Source organism: Balaenoptera borealis (genome assembly GCF_965194805.1).
Source record: "Balaenoptera borealis genome assembly, chromosome: 16".
NCBI lineage: Eukaryota > Metazoa > Chordata > Mammalia > Artiodactyla > Balaenopteridae > Balaenoptera > Balaenoptera borealis.
The window spans coordinates 48,691,403-48,709,432 of NC_138872.1; the positions used below are offsets into that span (position 1 = coordinate 48,691,403).

The window sequence follows — 18,030 nt, forward strand, 5'->3', positions numbered from 1 at the left end:
CAGGACCCTTTAGCCTGGCATCCTAAGAAGCAGTTTCTGTCCTCAGTCATTCTTTGCCTTGTGACTCCCCTGTTTATATTCCGGCCAAACTAAACTGGGTGTCGGTGCTCCGTCTCTGCTCCCCTAGTACCAGGTCTTCTCCTTTTATAAAATGCTTTGATGCTGTGAATACTTTACTCCCTGTCTGTCTCCCTCATGCACTGTAGGCTCCCAGGTGTCAGAGAGCGTGTCTGCCATACTCAGCATCTTGCACGGGGGCAGGTAGGAGAGGGCAGAGGGTGTATATTTGTTGACTAGATGCATCAGACTAGTAGAAGCCCTCAGTGGGCATGGCCTTCAATTACGTTGAAACCTTCATTGCCAAATAGCTGCAAAGCCTCATCTCTTTGGAGAATGAACTAGAACCATCTTGAAAGGACGTTTGGGTTCTGGGCGTCAGAGAGCTAGATCCCAGGATCAGAGGATGCGCCAGCCCACGGCAAGGCAACCAGCCAAAAAGTCTCAGTCACGGAGGTCTCGCTGGGGGTGACGGGAAGCTTTCTGGGAGTCCCTTCAGTCTAATGATTGACCAGAGGCCAGAGGGGAGGCTGTGGGAGCAGAGCAGTGGGTGCAGGTGTCGTGTGGGGCCCACATGTGGTCAGGGATCTACACTGGGCAGGGGCTGAACCCACGTGTAGCAGCAGGCGCTCAGGCTTCAGCCAAGCACGAGGGACCGAGTCCAAGGAGAAGGAAGTCCAGAGAGAAGCGTGTTTATGTTTCAGGGCCATGTGTGGGCAGGTAGTGGGCAGAACTACTGTCTTGGCCTGACCCCAACCTGTCTTTGCCCCCTGGGTCTGGTGGTCCCTCTGTTATTACTCTGACTCCCATGATGGTGACATCCTGCCTGTATATGCAGCCACCTGCTTCTGGTCTTGGCCACTCAACCTGGTGGGGCTTCCCAAGCAGACACGCTGCCCGCCAAGCAGCCCAGGTTCAAAGCTGTGTGTTTCCAGGGAAAGGTGAGACAGAGGTCACTTTGTGAAAACGACTGTAAACCCTTTCCAGTGAGAAGTGCAGGCTATGTCACTGTCTCTACCATGGAACTTTTAATTTTCATATCTAAATGGGCAGAATCAAGGGATTGATACGCAATCTCTTCCCTCCTAGGAACTGAAAAATGGATTTGTTGAATCAAAAGGGAGGAAGAAATATAAGAATGTTGAAAATAAACTGGGTTGGAATGTTAACCTTGGAAAGTTTCCAGGTATGACGTGACAGGACGAAGATAAGATTTAATATTCTAAACCACCAAACAGGTTTAGTGCTTGTGTTCTTGTCTGCAGAAGGGTTGGATAAGAAACACCAGAACAATAAAGTAAGCTATAATTTGACTTTTAATGCTGTCCTAGCCAACAGCTTAAGACCATGAGGGATAGTCCAGCTGTCCAGCAGAGTCAGATTTATCGATTCATTGCAACGTGGGAGACCACACACCAGAGGAACCATGAGATCTCATCAACCAAAGCACAGACTACAGTTATAGGGGGAAGGGTGGAGTTTGGATGAAATTTAAATGAAAGAAGAGTTTTGACAGACTCAAGCAAAGCAGGGCTCGGTGTGAAATGGTCACCATGAGGTATGGACCTGAGAAGGGGACCAGGGTTCTGTTACCTTGGAAACAACAAAGATAAATGTGGAATGTTGTGTTCAGAAACCTTTCTCTGAAGCTCTGCACCAGGGTTGGAAATTGAAGCTGCTTCTCTATGTCAAAGTGACTTGGGTCCTCCAGGCAAGAGTTGGATGTTTCATTCTTACTGATAAGATTTCAAACAGCAAAGTTTCTGATAATCTGATTTTAGAGAACAAGGTTTCTTGGCAAGTAAGAAACAGTAGTCACTCAAAGTGGGGGCTGTTACGACATGTTACAGCTGCAGTGTGTCCTTGGGACACATGATGTTTCCTGCTAACCTTGCAACTGGATTTATCCATTTTCCCGGCCTGGTGTGGAATGTTGTGGAATGTTGCAGGGCAGATTTTAATTTTCTCAGTCTGGGCTAATTCTTTTCTTTATTGCTATTAATTTAACTGAGTGGGAGCTTCTTTGTATAATTCTACTTTAGAGAAAGAATGTGACAACAGTGGTCCCTTATTAAAAGGTTCCTAACTATGAAGACACAGTTGCATGAATGCATATATAATTATAGATATTCACAGAATGACGTTTTTGATATAATTGTAGACGTGGGTGAAAGAACTGACCCTAAAACTTTGAAAGATCTTCGGTTCTCAGAAAGCCCACGGGAAACCCCAGCTTTCCGTGAAGAATCAGGCTCTCGACCAGCTACCCAGCAGCCCCAGGTAACTTCTAAAGACAATCTTCAGGGTACTAAATGCCTACTGTGGTTTTTTTGGGGTTTTTTTTTTTTAATGAATTAATTTATTTATTTTTGGCTGTGTTGGGTCTTTGTTGCTGCGCGTGGGCTTTCTCTAGTTGTGGCGAGCAGGGGCTACTCTTTGTTGCGGTGCGTGGGCTTCTCATTGCAGTGGCTTCTCTTGTTGCGGAGCATGGGCTCTAGGCACACAGGCTTCAGTAGTTGTGGCGCACGGGCTTAGTTGCTCCACAGCATGTGGGATCTTCCCAGACCAGGGCTCGAACCCGTGTCCCCTGCGTTGGCAGGCAGATTCTTAACCACTGCGCCACCAGGGAAGCCCTTTTTTCTTTTTTTTTAATTTTATTTTTTATTTATATATTTTTGGCTGCCTTGGGTCTTCATTGCTGTGTGCGGGCTTTCTCTAGTTGTATCGAGCGGGGGCTACTCTTCGTTGCTGTGCGCGGGCTTCTTATTGCCTTGGCTTCTCTTGTTGAGGAGCACAGGCTCTAGGCGTGTGGGCTTCAGTAGTTGTGGCACATGGGCTCAGTAGTTGTGGCTCCCGGGCTCTAGAGTGCAGGCTCAGTAGTTGCGCATGGGCTTAGTTGCTCCGCGGCATGTGGGATCTTCACAGACCAGGGCTCGAATTCGTGTCCCCTGCATTGGCAGGTGGATTCCCAACCACTGCGCCACCAGGGAAGTCCCACAATCAAATTAAATTTTGATGCACTGTGGGGACCAGTATGTATGGGCCAGGTGAAACTCAGTCAATGGCAGACCAAATTTGGCCAGCAGACCGCCACTTTGTGACTTCTGGTCTTGGCCGTGTTAGATCTGACACAAAAGGCAACTGAAAACCCCAGGGTGCTTCCCATTGTCTGCAGCGTCAAGTCTGGCATCCTGAGCTCGGCCCACAGGCATTGTGGTTGGTAGGGAGCCTACTGGGGTCAGATAGGCCTGAGGATGTGACCCCACGCAAGTGACTCAGACTTTCTGAGACTCAGCCTCATCAAAAATGAGGATTATAGGGAACTTCCCTGGCGGTCCAGTGGTTAAGACTCCACGCTTCCAATGCAGGGGACATGGGTTCCACCCCAGGTCGGGGAACTAAGATCCTATATGCCACGTGGCAAAACAAAAATAATAATAATAATAAAATAAAGTGGGGATTATATGCACCTCCTAATATGAGAAGGACTTGGTATTTCTCTGGCATTTGTGCCAAAATGCATGACTCACTCCAATCATGAGAAACATCAGACAAAACCAAATTGTGGGAGGTTCTACGAATGAAGATCACGAAAGATAAAGAGAGACTGAGGAGAGATTCCAGATTAAGGGAGACAGAAAAGACATGACCACTAAGAGCAAAGTGTGATACTGAACTGGACCCTAGTCCGGGAGGAAATTATAGCTGGGAAGGCCATTGCCGGCACGACTAACGGAATGTGAACAAAGATATGTGGATTAGATGCTAGTATTGTATCACCGCTGACTTTTCTGGTTTTGATGTTTGCACTGTTGTGTAGGAGGACGCCCCGTTCTTGGGAAATGCTGTAGTGTTTGTGGGGGGAGGAGGGGAGTCATGACTGCAGGTTATTCTCATGCTTCCGAGAGAGAATGGAGCACCTGGGGCAAGATGTCAACACGAACAAAGGGGTTAGTTGTACTATCCCTGCACCTTTTCTCTATGTTGGAAATTATATCAGAAGAAAATGTTACAAAAATAAAATAAAATGGGGATAATGTTGCCTATTGACCTTAGGAGGTCACTGTGAAATGTGCCAGGCACGTCTTCCTACTCTCAGACCCTCCGTAAGTGTTAGCTTCTCTCCCCCAGCCATCCTTTCTGTTCCCTTCCCCTGCCACTCCGACCCCTGGACCATATCCGACAACCAGGATGGGCCATCACTGCCCTGCCTGTGTCTTCACACGTGGGTTTCCTCTACTTGGAATTCCCTTTGTCCTTCTGTCTACTTAACAAACTGTTCTTTACTTTCCCAGGCCCAGCTCAGACATTACAACCCTGGGGAGCCCTTCTCCCCGAGCAGGTGAATGGGATCATAACCTCCCCAGGTTCTCGTGGGACTCAGCACAGATGTGTTATGACACTGAGCCCATGTGTTTCAGTACTTTATATGTACACCAGTTCAGCTCCTTGAGGGCAGGGACTATGTAATGTTTATCTTTGTCCCCCAACCCTGCATCAAATACAGTGCCTGGTACAAAGATGATGCTCAAATTAAAATATATCTAAGTGAGTTAAATGTTTCTGGATAACAGCAGATGACTGTTCTCTCAGGTGAGTCCTTTTCCTAGGGATTTAATCTTTGAGAAATATGGATGCTCACTTGGGTTTCTAAATTCTGAAATCTGGTCTGTCTGATGGTAGTTCAGATCTCTTTTCTTGTAAACTCTTGTTTTTAATGAAATATATGTGTCTGATGATGAACATCACTTTAATTTTTTAATTAAAATTATTACTTAATAATTCATAATTACTTAAGACTTTCCCCATCATGGTTTTTAAAAGATGGCTGCTGGATATGGTAGGACAAAGCACTGAAATGAACTCTTAATGTAATTTTACTGTACTGTAGCATGATTTTATACATATTCTTAATTTTAGTTCCCTGGTTTTGCACATATAACTGGCCAGAAGAGTTTGACAAGCACAGAGATCATGAGGATTCAAAGGGAGACAGACTTTCTCAAGTAAGTACTGCATTCTCTTTACTGTTTCTTAAGTCCTGCTAAGGCACAGTGTGGTCAAAAAGAATTTGACGATGGGACATAAACAGTGGTATTTGCCCCAACTGTTTTTTATTAAATTTTTACAATATTTAAAGGTTCAAATGACATACAATAAACTGCACTTAAAGAGTACAATTGACATATACATATAATCTTGAAACTGTCACCACAATCAAGAAAATGAACAAATCCATCACCTCCAAAACTGTCCGACATCGCACCCTTTTGAAATCCTCCCAAGTGTCCCTCCCTATCTCCAGGCAACTGTTGGTATGCTTCTTGTCACTGCAGCTTAGTTTGCATTTGATTCCGTATATAAATGGAATGATTCGGTATTTACTCCTTTGCCAGGCTTCTTTCACTCCACCTAATTATTTTGAGGTTCACCCATGTTGTTGCATGCATCAGATGTTTATTTCTTTTTAATGCTGAGTAGTATTCCATTGTACGGATACATCACAGTTTATCCTATTTCCTATTGATGTACATCTAGGTTGTTTTCAGTTTGGGGCCGTTACAGATAAAGCTGCTATGAACATGTGTATACAAGTTGTCCTGTGCATATATACTTTCATTTCCCTGAGGTAAATAGCTAGGCGTGGAATGGCTGGGTCATATGGTAAGCATATGTTTAACTTTTTAAGAAAACTGTCAAACTGTTTTCCTAAGAGGTTGTACCATTCTACATTCCCACCAGTAGTGTATGATGTAGGAGAGTTCCAGTCTCCCTACATTTTCACTAACACTTTTATTTTTATTTTTGGCCATTCTAATGAGGTGGTAGTTGTGGTTTTAATTTGCATCTCCCTGGGGGTTGGGAGGGTGGGTGAAATAGGTGAAGGTGGCCAAAAGGCACACACTTTCAGTTGTCAAATAAATAAGTCCTGGGGATGGAACGTACAGCATGGTGATGATAGTTCATGATACTGTGTTGCATATTTGAAAGCTGCTAAGCGGGTAGATCTAAGAAGTTCTCAACACAAGAAAAAACATTCTGTAACTATGTATGGTGACGGGTGTTAACTAGATGTTGTGGTGATCATTTTGCAGTATATACAATTACTGAATCATTATGTTGTACCCCTGAAACTAATACAATGTTGTATTATTTAAGTCTTCTCTATCTTTACTGATTTTGTCTATTGTTTTATCAATTATTGAGAAAATTATGCTGAAATCTGTGACTATAATTATGAATTTGTCTACTTGTCCTTGTATTTCTGTCAGCTCTTGCTTTATGTACTTTGAAGCTCTATTATTAAATATATAAACCTCTTGGAATCTTATGTCCTGTTGCTGAATTTACCCCTTTATCATTACAGAATACCTTTTTTAAAAAAAATTAATTTTTATTGGAGTAGAGTTGATTTACAATGTTGTGTTAGTTTCTGCTGTACAGCAAAGTGAATCAGTTATACATATACATATATCCACTCTTTTTTGGATTCTATTCCCATACAGGTCATTACAGAGTATTGAGTAGAGTTCCCTGTGCTATACAGTAGGTTCTTATTAGGTATATATTTTAAATAATAGTAGTCGGTATATGTCAATCCCAATCTCCCAATTTATCCCTCCTCCCCCCTGAAATAACCTTTTTTAACCCTGATAATATTTTTTGCTCAGAAATCAAATTTGTCTGATATTAAAATAGCCATTACTGCTTTCTTTTGATTAGTATTTGTGTGACGTATCTTTTTTCATCCTTTTATTTTTAACCTATTTGTGTTTCTCTATTTAAAGCTGGTTTCTTTTAAGCAGCAGATATAATCAGGTCTTGCTTTTAAAAAAGCTAACAATCTCTGCACTTTAGTTGGGCTGTTGAGAGTATTTATATTTATTCTGATTATTGGTATGTTTGAATTTGTCAGCTGTCATGCTATTTGTTTTCTGTTTGTCTTATCTATTCTTTGTTGCCTCCCCCCTTTTTTTTGGCTTACTTTTGGATTAATTGGGTATGTTTTATTTTATTTTGTATCCTTTGTTGGCTTATTAGCTATAAGTTTTCTTCTTAGTGGTTGCTTTAGGGTTTATAGCACACATTTTTAACTTATTACAATCTGTCTTCAAGTAGTATCATGCCACTTCATTTATAGCCTAAGAACCTTATGACAGTATACTTCCAATAACCAGATAACTACAGCCTTTGTGCTCTTGTGGTCATTTATTTTACTTCTACAAATATTATGAACCCCACAATACATTACTACTTTTATTTGAAATAATCAATTATTTTTTACAGTCCTTTATACTTCTATTGTGGTAAAATATACATAAATAAAATTTACCACTTTAACAATTTTTAAGTGTACAATTCAGTGCGTTAAGTACATTCACAGTGTTGGGCCACCATCACCACCGTCTATTTCCAGAACTTTTTCATCATCCCAAACAGTACTCAGCTCCCATTAAACAATAACTCCCCGTCCCCCTATCCCTCCAGCACCTGGTAATCTCTGTTATATTTTCTGTTTCTATGAATTTGCCTGTTCTAGTAACCTCATGTAAGTGGAATCAGACAATATTTAACCTTTTGTGTCTTATTTCACTAGCATAATATTTTCAAGGTTCATCCATGTTGTAGCATGTATCAGAATTTCATTCCATATTAAAGGTAAAAAACATTCCATTGTATATATATATACTGCATTTTATTTATCCATTCATCTGTTGATAGACATTTGAATTGTTTCCGCCTTTTGACTATTACGAATAATGCTGCTATAAACATTGGTGTACAGGCATCTCTTTGAGTCCCTACTTTCAATTCTTTTGGGTATTTACCTAGGACTGAAATTTTTGGATTATGTGGTAATTTTATGTCTAACTTTTTGAGGAACTGCTAAACTGCTTTCCGCAGCAGCTGCATACTTTACTTTCCCACCAGAAATGTTCAAGGGTTTCAATTTCTCCACATCCTCACCAGTACTTATTTTCTGTTTTCCTAATAGTCATCCTGACGGGTGTAAAGTAGTATTTCATTGTGGTTTCGATTTGCATTTCCCTAATGGCAAGTGATGTTGGGCATCTTCTTTGGAGTAATGTCTATTCAAGTCCTTTGCCCATTTTTGAATTGGGTTGTTTGTTTTTTGGTGTTAGTTGCAAGAATATTTTATATATCTTGGATATTAATCCCTTATCAGATATATGATGTATAAATATTTTCTCCCATCTGTAGGTTGTCTTTTCAGTCTTGATAGTATTTTTTGATATTCAAATTTTTATGAAGTTCAATTTATCTATTTCTTTTGTTGCCTGTGCTTTCGGGATCACATCCAAGAAATCATGGCCAAATCCAGTGTCATGAAGCTTTTTTCTTATGTGTCTTTCTGGGAGATATATAAATTTACCTCTTACATTTAGGTCTTTGGTCCATTTTGTATTAGTTTTTGTATATGGCATAAGGTATCAATCAGTCCAACCTCATTCTTTTTCATGTCACTATCCGGTTTGCCCAGCACCATTGCTGAAAAGACTATCCTTTCCCCAAGTGGACTCAACTACAAAGGCTAGTGATTGTTGAGAGGCCGTGGTAGAGACTGGTGCAGGCAACCAAGCCATCCAGAGCACAGTATGCAAACGTCATAGATGCTGAGCAGTTCAGTTAGGTCACAGGATCGGGGCCCCAACCTGCCTGGAAATGCCTGGCAGCAGCAGTGTTATTCACAGGGGAGCCCGGTTCCTGGAGTCCTTTCGCTTTGGCTGATATCCAGAACCAGGTAGGTGGGTGAGGGCTGAAGGATGGGACCCAGCTGCCTAGGAAATGGGGCCAGACGTTGCTGGGGCAGAGCCTCGGACTCCGCCCAGGTGAGTGAAGACAAAGGCAGGGCCTGACTGACAGTGACTCCAGAGTGCCAGGTCAGAGGACCTCTCGCTGAGGCTGGGCTCAGTGCTCAGGTGGGGAGTCAGCAAAGTGCAGCGTGGACATGCCTGGAGTTCCCGCGGCTCACCCTCACACACGCCAGATCCAAGGTGATGGGACGACTGGGGCCCCACTTGGGAACTGGGGTCAAGGCGGCTGATAAACTGCTGCCACGGCGGGGAAGTGAGATGGGCCTGGCCTGCAGGTGAAGGGCACCATCGGTCCCAGCTGTACGGCCACTTGGTAATAAAATGACTAGAGAAGCATCTCCCATCTTGAACTTGTTCCACAGGCTTTGAGTGTGTTCTGCTTTCTGTTTGATTTTATTCAAAAAAACGTTTAAATGCTTGTAGATTGACACTTGACTTCTCAATGTACACTCCTCAGAACGTGGCCAGTCAGGACCCTCTTCTGTTGCAGGTGTGCCCACTGCCTTGTGCCCCGCCCATCTGACCCCTTTGCCCGCTACTGTCTAGAATGTGGCTCTTCTGTCCCGCCCATATTTGGCTGTCGTCTCCCACCCCCAGAAGGAGCTCAGGTGAGCAGCAGAATCCTAAAATCTTCTTCCATTGGTTTATCTGATCTTTGTTTGCAGCAGGAGCAGAGTACCTGGCACACGTGAACCACAAACATAAATACTTGTTGAAAAAATTACTGGCAAGTGAATCTTGTACTATCCAGACTCCTACTTAGGAATGAAAAACTTGTTTGCAATGCCATTTCTTTTGTGTGGCCTTGAAGAAGCATAGGCTCAGAAAAAGACTGAAATCTTTTTATTTCAATGATTCACATATGGATAAATACATGTTTCCTACTTATATGATATTTCTATTCATAACCTGGGGACAATAAGGAAATATATTCTAGAAATAAATGACCAGGGTTACTAACTACAAGTCTGTATATCCATAGGATACTTCATTCTGTCCAAAGAAGCTGTTTATATAAGCTATAGATTGATCAGTATATCTAAATTTAAAAGTTTTAGCTAAGTGTAGATAATAATTGATATTATCCTACCATTAAGTTTGTAGTTAGTTAGAAAACATACTTGGCTTACTAAAAATCAAAACCTTCACCAAAATGTGTTCATCTTTTATGCACGTGATACTTTGGGGGTTTTTTGGACTAAGGTTTACAAAATGATATAAAAGGATCTGTGAAGTTGACTGAAAATGACCATTTAAAAAAGATAGTCCCTGAGAAAAAGTCACTATTCAATAAATTCAAAGTCCAGAGTTTTAGGATTGAGTTATGCATTTAAGCAAGTGGCCAGATACTAAATGGATATGCTGTAGAAGTCAGTTTACTTCCATGATATATTTTGAACACCTTGTAAAAGATGGTACAGCAAATAAAACATGAACAGGTCTCATTGGTTTGAATTTTCCCTGCTTATATTCGTTGGTGCGATGTCAAAGTTATTTTTTACTGGCCTGCAAACAGATTTTCAAGACTTTCTTTGTTGTTACAGGGAGAAAAGGTTATCAGGGATTATAAATATTCAAAATGATGACATTTGCAACATCTATACTGCCTGTAAATGATATTTATTAACGTGCTCTAACGTATAAACAGCTTTGTAATTTGACCTGTTGAGTTCTTATTGTGTCCTGCTCTCAGCTGGGTTTCTGGTACTCAAAGGGACAATCCTACTCCTAGGATCCCAGACCCAAGACACTCAGGGTCTCATTAGAGAGATGCAGAGGGGTGCCTCTTCGTCCTGCCTTGTGGATTTCCCCGTTGCCAGCTGGCTTGATGTTAACTTTCGTCAGTAGAGGCTCATTGCTGGGAGGGACACTGCAGGAGAGTGGCCTTCACTCCTCTTCCTGTTTCTGCTGTGCTTCCCTCTCCCTGTGCTCTGACGGTGCTCAGCTAACCTGCAGGACACCCGATTGTGCTGAACCCCGGTGAACTGCATGGCATCTCATGAACAGCTTCTCAGTGGGCTCCACGGGTACCCAGCCAGCTTCCAGAAAGTCTCTCATGCATCCCAGGGGGCAGTTTCCCAGCACGTTTCATCAGCAGCCTGCACGTGGCTTCCCAGCAGGTCCTGCCAGCTCCCCGGGGGGAGAGTCCTCATGAGTGTCACAGGATCCCGCCTGCTCCGGGGCCAGCTCTGGTCTGTGTCACCCCAGTGAACTTCTCAGCCATCCAGTGGGTGACAGCCACACCCAGTTCAGTAAGTGCCTCTTCCAGATTCGATCCTCTTCGGGTCCTCTGCCTCAGCCGGAGCAGCAGTGGCTCTCCCCATCCTGGGTAGTCCTGTATCCTTTAGAGTTCCCTTTACCCGCTAGTAGTTAGTCCTCTGTTATTAGTTAATAGCTATTTATATTAAACTTTCCCTGTTTAAATTACCCTGAGGTTTCTGTCTCCTGACTGGACTTTGACTGATACAGAGTTGGTACCAGGAGCGGCCCCAGGAACTAGACCTGCAAAGAAGGGGTTTGGGAAGTGGTTTGGTCCTTCCCTTTGCTCGGGAGCAGTGCTGAGCTCCTTGCCCATGGGAAACAGGATGCTAGTAATTCATAGGATGAAGTGGCATCACAATAAATCAAGCTATCACATGGGTCTGGTAGTGAGGAAGCATCACCTAAAGCAAGCCTCTTGGGTGGCCAGGTGGCCGCTGCACTTGACGGTTGTGGCAGCAATGATGATACCAGGGCTGTGGTGTGGACAGTTCTCCTGAGCACCTGGGAGCATCACAGAAACCGACAAGCTCAGGACCTTTCACTCATAATCCAAGAACCAGAGTGCTCCCATGGCATCCCCAAAAGAACCTATTTCTTGTAGCTCCAGGGATTTGCAGCTGAAAGCAAACACAAACTTTAGTTGAATATGTTGGTGAATTACAGCATAAGCTGAATTCACTTTATCACCACATTTCTTTTGTGAAAGTTCGGGTTTGTATTGGGACAGAACAGGATCCTGAAACTGGGAATGGAGATGTTGGCTTGGACCCAGATGAAACGCACATTCTCGATTCCCTAAATTACTCTGCCAGTGGGTGAGCTGGCCCTCCTGTCTGAGGATGCTAGCCTTCCCTTCCTTGAAATCTCTGTGATAACCTCGCCTGGGGCAGTGGCCTTGAAGGGGGATGTGTATTCTCATCAAGACTCACCGTAGCCATCCTGTAGCATGACCACGGTCCAATCCCAGCTGCTCTAGAGGGACAGGTGTACTCTGTGATCCAGGACAAAAAAGCTTACACGTGAAAAGAAGAGCACAATTTTGCTAACGTATATTGGCAGAATCTTGGGGGACAAGTCTGGGAGTGGATTTTAAATGAGGGCAGAATATAACACTAAGTTGGGCCTAATTCACTGATATGCATGCCTCTTTTATAGATACTGGATTGATTTAATATGTTAGCTAATGAAGCTGGCGGTGGCTCCAGCTGCTTTTTGGGTTGGCTGACTAAAACTTGGACTCAGTAGTAGCCTATGGTTAGTGAGACTCGATGCTAGGTCTTTCCTGATATCATGTTGGAGTAGGTTTGTCAGGTGTGTCCTGTGTGCCCCCAACTCTCACCTGCATTTCACAAGAAGGCCCGGAAGGCACATCCTTCACTAAGGCATAGAGTGAGGAATACATATTAGTGAAAGGAGCACCTGCATCCTTGAAAAGTTCCATGGCTGCTTTCCTTGGAGGCCAGACATGATCATGGGGCGATGCCACTCTTGAGATGGGCTCCCTGATCTCAGGGAGCTAACGAGATTCCAGAGGTCAAGTGGCAGCACTTAACTGCCAAAGACAAGGTGGACACATCTACTGTAAAAGACTGCAGCAACATATCAGTAATCAGAATCCGATCGTGGTCTTCCTAAGAATGAAACAGATGGGCAGCCTACTAGTGTCTTGCTTGGTTTATATAATAGAAAAAAAAAAATCACATGTTTTGTAGCCAAATATGGGACTTGAGCCACCACAGTGGAACATCCAAGGGTATCACCCAGTTTCAAGACTTAAGTCGATTTGCAAACCCACAGCTCCCTAACTGAAGGGCGGCTGGGTGTCCTTGAGGATGGACCCTACATCATTGCAAGTACATGTCATAAGTCATCCTTGAAGCCTTTTCCAGAGGGACCTGTGCCTTGAGGAAAAGGAAATGCCTAAACCTTTGAGGTATTACTAGATACTAGCTCTGAGTTGATGCTGATCCTTAGACTTCCAAAACGCCGCTGTGGTCCACCAGTAAAAGTTGGGGCTTAGAGTCGTCAGGTGATAGATGGAGGCTTATCTTAAGGCTGACTCGCAGTTTTCGCTCCATGTATTCTGGGGACTTGTTGTTATGTTCATGTACACTTATAATTGCTGTGTCTTCCTGATTTATTGACCCTTTCATCATCACAAAATGTCTCTCTTTGTCTCTAGGATTATTTCTTGTTTTTAAAGTCCTTTCTTCCTGATATTTATGCAGTCACTCTAGCTACCTTACCCTTACTATTTCCATTATATACCTTTTTCTATACTTGTATTTTCAACCTATTTGTATCTTTGAATCTAGGGCATGTCTCTAGTCGGGCATACCTCTCATTTTTTTATCCCATCTGACAGTCTCTGCCTTTTGAATGTGGTGTTATTGTCTATTCACGTTTAATGTCTTTAATGATATGGTTGGATTTACATATGCTGTTTTGCTGTTTGTTTTCTATTTGTCTCACGTCTTTTTTGTTCCTCTGTTCCTCCTTTGCTTCCTTCTTTTGTGTTAAATAAATAATTTTTAGTATGCCATTTTCATTCCTATATTTCCTTTTTTTTTTTTTTTTTTTACTATTTTAAAAAGTTCTTTTCTTTTTTAAAGTTATTTTCTAAGAGAACGCTCGGGATTACAACATACTCCTTAATTTCTCACAGTCTATTTCAGAATAATTTAACTTAAATCCAGTAATACACAGAAGCTTTGCTCCAATATATCTTCTTTTCCTCCCCTCAGAGACAATTTCTATTGACTGTTTCCCCTGAGTACTGGTCACACTTCCTTGTTTTTTGCACATCTCACAATTTTTTCTCGAATTTTGGACATTTTAGATAGTATAATAAGTCTGGATTCTGACTTTTTCTCCTTGTGTTGTTGTTTTGGTTTTTTTGTTTGTTTACTTGGATTAACTCTTTCAAGCCTGTCTTCCCTGCAGTTTTCAGCCACTACTATCAGGTTTTTCCCCTTGTTTTATTTTTAAGCCTGGGATCAGCCCTGGGTGTGCATAGCTTAGAGTTCAACTGAAGGTTGGCCAGAAGTTGTGCTCAAACACCTTGGTCCTCCAAGGCTTCCAGTCTCTGCTGAGGGATCTGTTGTGGGCTGGGCGGAACATTCAAACTTCAGGCTGTTTTCAGGTCTGCCCCAGCTCTTACTTTATGCTGAGCTCTCTTGTATCTTCATGTGCAGCCAAGGATGTGTGGGTGGCTTGGACCCTCTTAGGTCTAACGCTGCACATGCGAACATCCTCCAGTCAACTGAGGGTGTGGGAGGAGTTTATCAAGCCCCCTAGAGATGACCTACCTTCTGGAACTCCCCATCAAATCCCTGGCTAGTTGCTGGTTCATCAGTTGCCCCAAACAGGACCGTGAGCTCAGGCTAGTGGATCTACTGTCCTCGCTGTTTGCTTGCCACTGAGATCATCACATTAACTGTGCTCCAAATCACATGATCGCTGCCCGTCAGCAGCCGCGAAGCTGCTGCTTTTCACAGCCCTCCCTGCTCTGTGGAGCTTCCACGCTGATGGAGCTGGAGGAGGATGGGGACAGCCCAAGCAAGACCCAACAGACATGTGGTGTCCTTGCCCGAAGTTCACTACTTTTCAGTTTGTTGTCTGTCTTTGGTTGACTTTCAGAATTTTTTAAGTTTTACCCACCTTTATAATTGCTTTTTGGAGAGAAGATGTGTCGATTTCCTCACTCCATCATGCTGTAAGCTATTTTTTCTTTTCTTTACACCTCTCTTTTCTACAATAAACATGTTTTTACTTTAATAGGAAAGAAATAAGAATAAAAGTGGTAATTATTTAAAAGAAATTTTTACAAAAGCAAATTAAACCTTACATTTTAAGATCTGCTTATACCTTGAGTTTTTGCCAACCTGACCTCTTTCTTTGTGCAGATGGGCTTATGTGCAGAATGTGAAAACCTGGTGCCCATGAATACGCCCATCTGTGTGGTCTGTGAGGCTCCTCTCGCTCCACAGCTGCAGCCACAGGCCAACCCCCGCTTGAAGGTAATGAAATGTGAATCTGTAAAAGTGTGAATAAAACACCTAGAAATTAATGTTCGAACCATTAAACATCTTTCTTCAGCTGATGGAATTGGCTAACAATTGATAAGCTAATACCTGTGAACAAAATCCACTCTCATTTTTGGAAAGGCATCTGCCCAAGAGTTTAACTTGCCAGTAGGATCTAAATATCAAGAGAGTTACACAGAAGTGTGTTCCCTGAACATGGATTTGGAGGACAAATTGCACTGCAGCTAACACAGACTGTTGTTTACTTCATATATTTAAACTCGAACATTGTAATTAATATTGACTCTTCATCTTGTCCTTAAAGTCACTTCATGTTTTCGTTTGCTTTGTTTGATTATGGGTCTCTATTACGTAGAAAAGAAGGATTACAGCTAGTCACATGGATGAAAAAGTTAAGTATCATCATGAACATTAAAAAAATCTTGTTAGACAAATGACGTCATGCCATGAAAATTTTTTTGGTAGAATTATTGAACATACAGCTGTATCTTTTCTCCATTTTTCAATTTATGGTCCCATTCACCTCCTTTTTACTTGACCTCAAGTAAAGGTCACTAGAGGATGAAATAGACTTAATAAAGATAACTTTGGGGATTAAAAAAGCAAGAATTTTTATCAGTAAGGGAAGTGCGTGGACTTAACGTACAATTAGAACTGTAACACTCCGAAAATGACCTTGTGGAGTCTATGTGGGCAAAGTTTATGAGAGAAAAGGTAAGTCCACTTTTTCTTGCATGTCCCAGCTCCCCTTCACTGTGAAAAAAATGTTCAAAAGTATCCCAGAAAAAAAAAAAAAAAAAAAAAAAAAGTATCCCAGGCTAAGTAAACCTTCAGAAGTGAGATTTTGAAGAACTGGCTGGGCCAAAGTCAGGTAGATGAAAATTTACTAATCTTTTTGTTTGATGACTATTTTCAATCTTAAGAAACTTTAGAAGTCACTGCAGGAAGCCACCATGCAGCCCTGGAGGCCTGTCTCCAAACTTCTTATACATGAGAGTGAGACAACAGCTTCTCTCTTGTTTAAGTCACCATGATTTTGGCTGTTCTGTCAATCACAGCAGCACCTGTTCTCACTAATATTTACATTATCCGGGGTATTTGAAGATAATATCATTTCCAACCCTTTGAACCATTCAAAACAGGAGGAATAGGGGTAAGTGTTGGCTGAGAGCCAAGTTCAGTATATTTCATGCCACCTTCAGCATTTGAAACCCAGAGTTCTTCCCATGTTGTGGAAAGACAGGGGGTACAAAGGTATAAGTAAGTCCTCTGTTGATGATAAACGTAGGACTTCTATAGTGATTAGGAGCGTCAAATCCAGGAGTGACCCCCTTTTTTTTTTTTTTTTTTTTTTTTTGCCTTCTCTCTTTTTTTTTAACATCTCTATTGGGGTATAATTGCTTTACAATATTGTGTTAGTTTCTGCTGTATAACAAAGTGAATCAGCTATATGCATACATATATCCCCATATCCCCTCCCTCTTGCATCTCCCTCCCACCCCCCCTCCCTATCCCATCCCTCTGGGTGGTCACAAAGCACCGAGCTGATCTCCCTGTGCTGTGCAGCTGCTTCCCACTAGCTATCTATTTTACATTTGGTAGTGTATATATGTCAGTGCTACTCTCTCACTTCGTCCCAGCTTACCCTTCCCCCTCTCCATGTCCTCAAGTCCATTCTCTACGTCTGCGTCTTTATTCCTGAGAGTGACCCCTTTTTAAAGTACAGTTTTGATGAGAGAGAGACAATCACTTGAAACTGATTTCTACTCTATCAATGGGCCAAAGGCAGAACATATACCTTATAATGAAGAAATCAACTGATAATTCAAAGATGAAATTTAGAAAATCAAGCCTATTTGACTTCTGATGTTGAGTTTTCAAAGGGAATCATGAAATTACTGAGTACCCAAGCTTCACATTAGCTAAAAATGCCTCAAATAGGCACAGCTTCAATAAAGGGCTCTCTGAAACATTAACTTTCTCAAGATCTTAGGAAATAATGATTTAGGGTACATTTATCATTATCTCCAGAAGTGAGAATCTCATGACCATTTCTGTTGGCACGGTGTTTTTTTCCCTGGTGTTTTGTCTGTTTTAACATTGGACTCATACGATTTACTATTGTTTTTAATAAAGACATGACTTCAACAGCTGTACGTCTTATACTATTAGTTATACTGCTTTAGTTGTGCTGCTTTTACCAAAGCATTTGGGTCACTCTTGGCACTCCATCCTCTTCTTTTTTGTGTACTTTACCACGTACACAATACATTCTGCACCCTAAGAATTTACTGGAATAAGTCTGAGCTCCCAGCAGTACCAGGTGGCACAGGGAGTGGTGTGAGCCTGAGAAGCAGTCGCTGGACACCTGCTCTAGGGTCACTGAACAGGGATGATTAGGGGAAGGAGCCTGAGGAAGGAGCAAGGTCCCCAGGCAGCTGGTGTCCCTCACCAAGGTGCAGCCATGAACCTTCCTTCAGGTTCACCCAGTTTCTCTGGGTTCCACCTTGCCCCTCCCGTGCCAGCCCTCAGGTACTGAGGAGCTTTCTCAAAGGCACCTTTTGATGTGGCTTTACCAGCTGCTGCTTCCCGGACCACCCTCTAGGGCTCTGCTCACTGCATTGCCCGGGCTGTGACCCCTGCACCCACTGCCCCAGTGATCTGGGCCCCCGCTTGCCGTGGTGGCAGGGGGCACAGAGGAGGATTCGTCAGCTCTTGTCGGGGGCCAGGGCCAGGGACAGCTTTGAAGAGGGGGTGTCATCTGAACAGAAGTTGTAGGAGGCGCAGGCATTTGCCATATGGAGGGTTAAAAGCAAGGATGGCTTTTA

At 42.7% G+C, this 18,030-nt stretch overlaps 1 protein-coding gene across 8 annotated transcripts in view; it reads left to right on the plus strand.

Annotated features, from left to right (window-relative positions):
* DZANK1 (double zinc ribbon and ankyrin repeat domains 1) overlaps positions 1–18,030 on the plus strand; it is a 72,682-nt gene that overhangs the window by 13,074 nt on the left and 41,578 nt on the right. For 7 of the 8 annotated variants that reach the window (XM_082359564.1, XM_082359563.1, XM_082359566.1 and 4 more), the window contains exons 5-9: positions 1,147–1,243; positions 2,219–2,337; positions 4,978–5,063; positions 9,385–9,502; positions 15,062–15,175. In XM_082359564.1, the coding sequence (XP_082215690.1) occupies positions 1,147–1,243; positions 2,219–2,337; positions 4,978–5,063; positions 9,385–9,502; positions 15,062–15,175 (534 nt within the window). The remainder of the gene's footprint in view (positions 1–1,146; positions 1,244–2,218; positions 2,338–4,977; positions 5,064–9,384; positions 9,503–15,061; positions 15,176–18,030) is intronic. The other variant, XM_082359567.1, reaches the window with a different exon arrangement.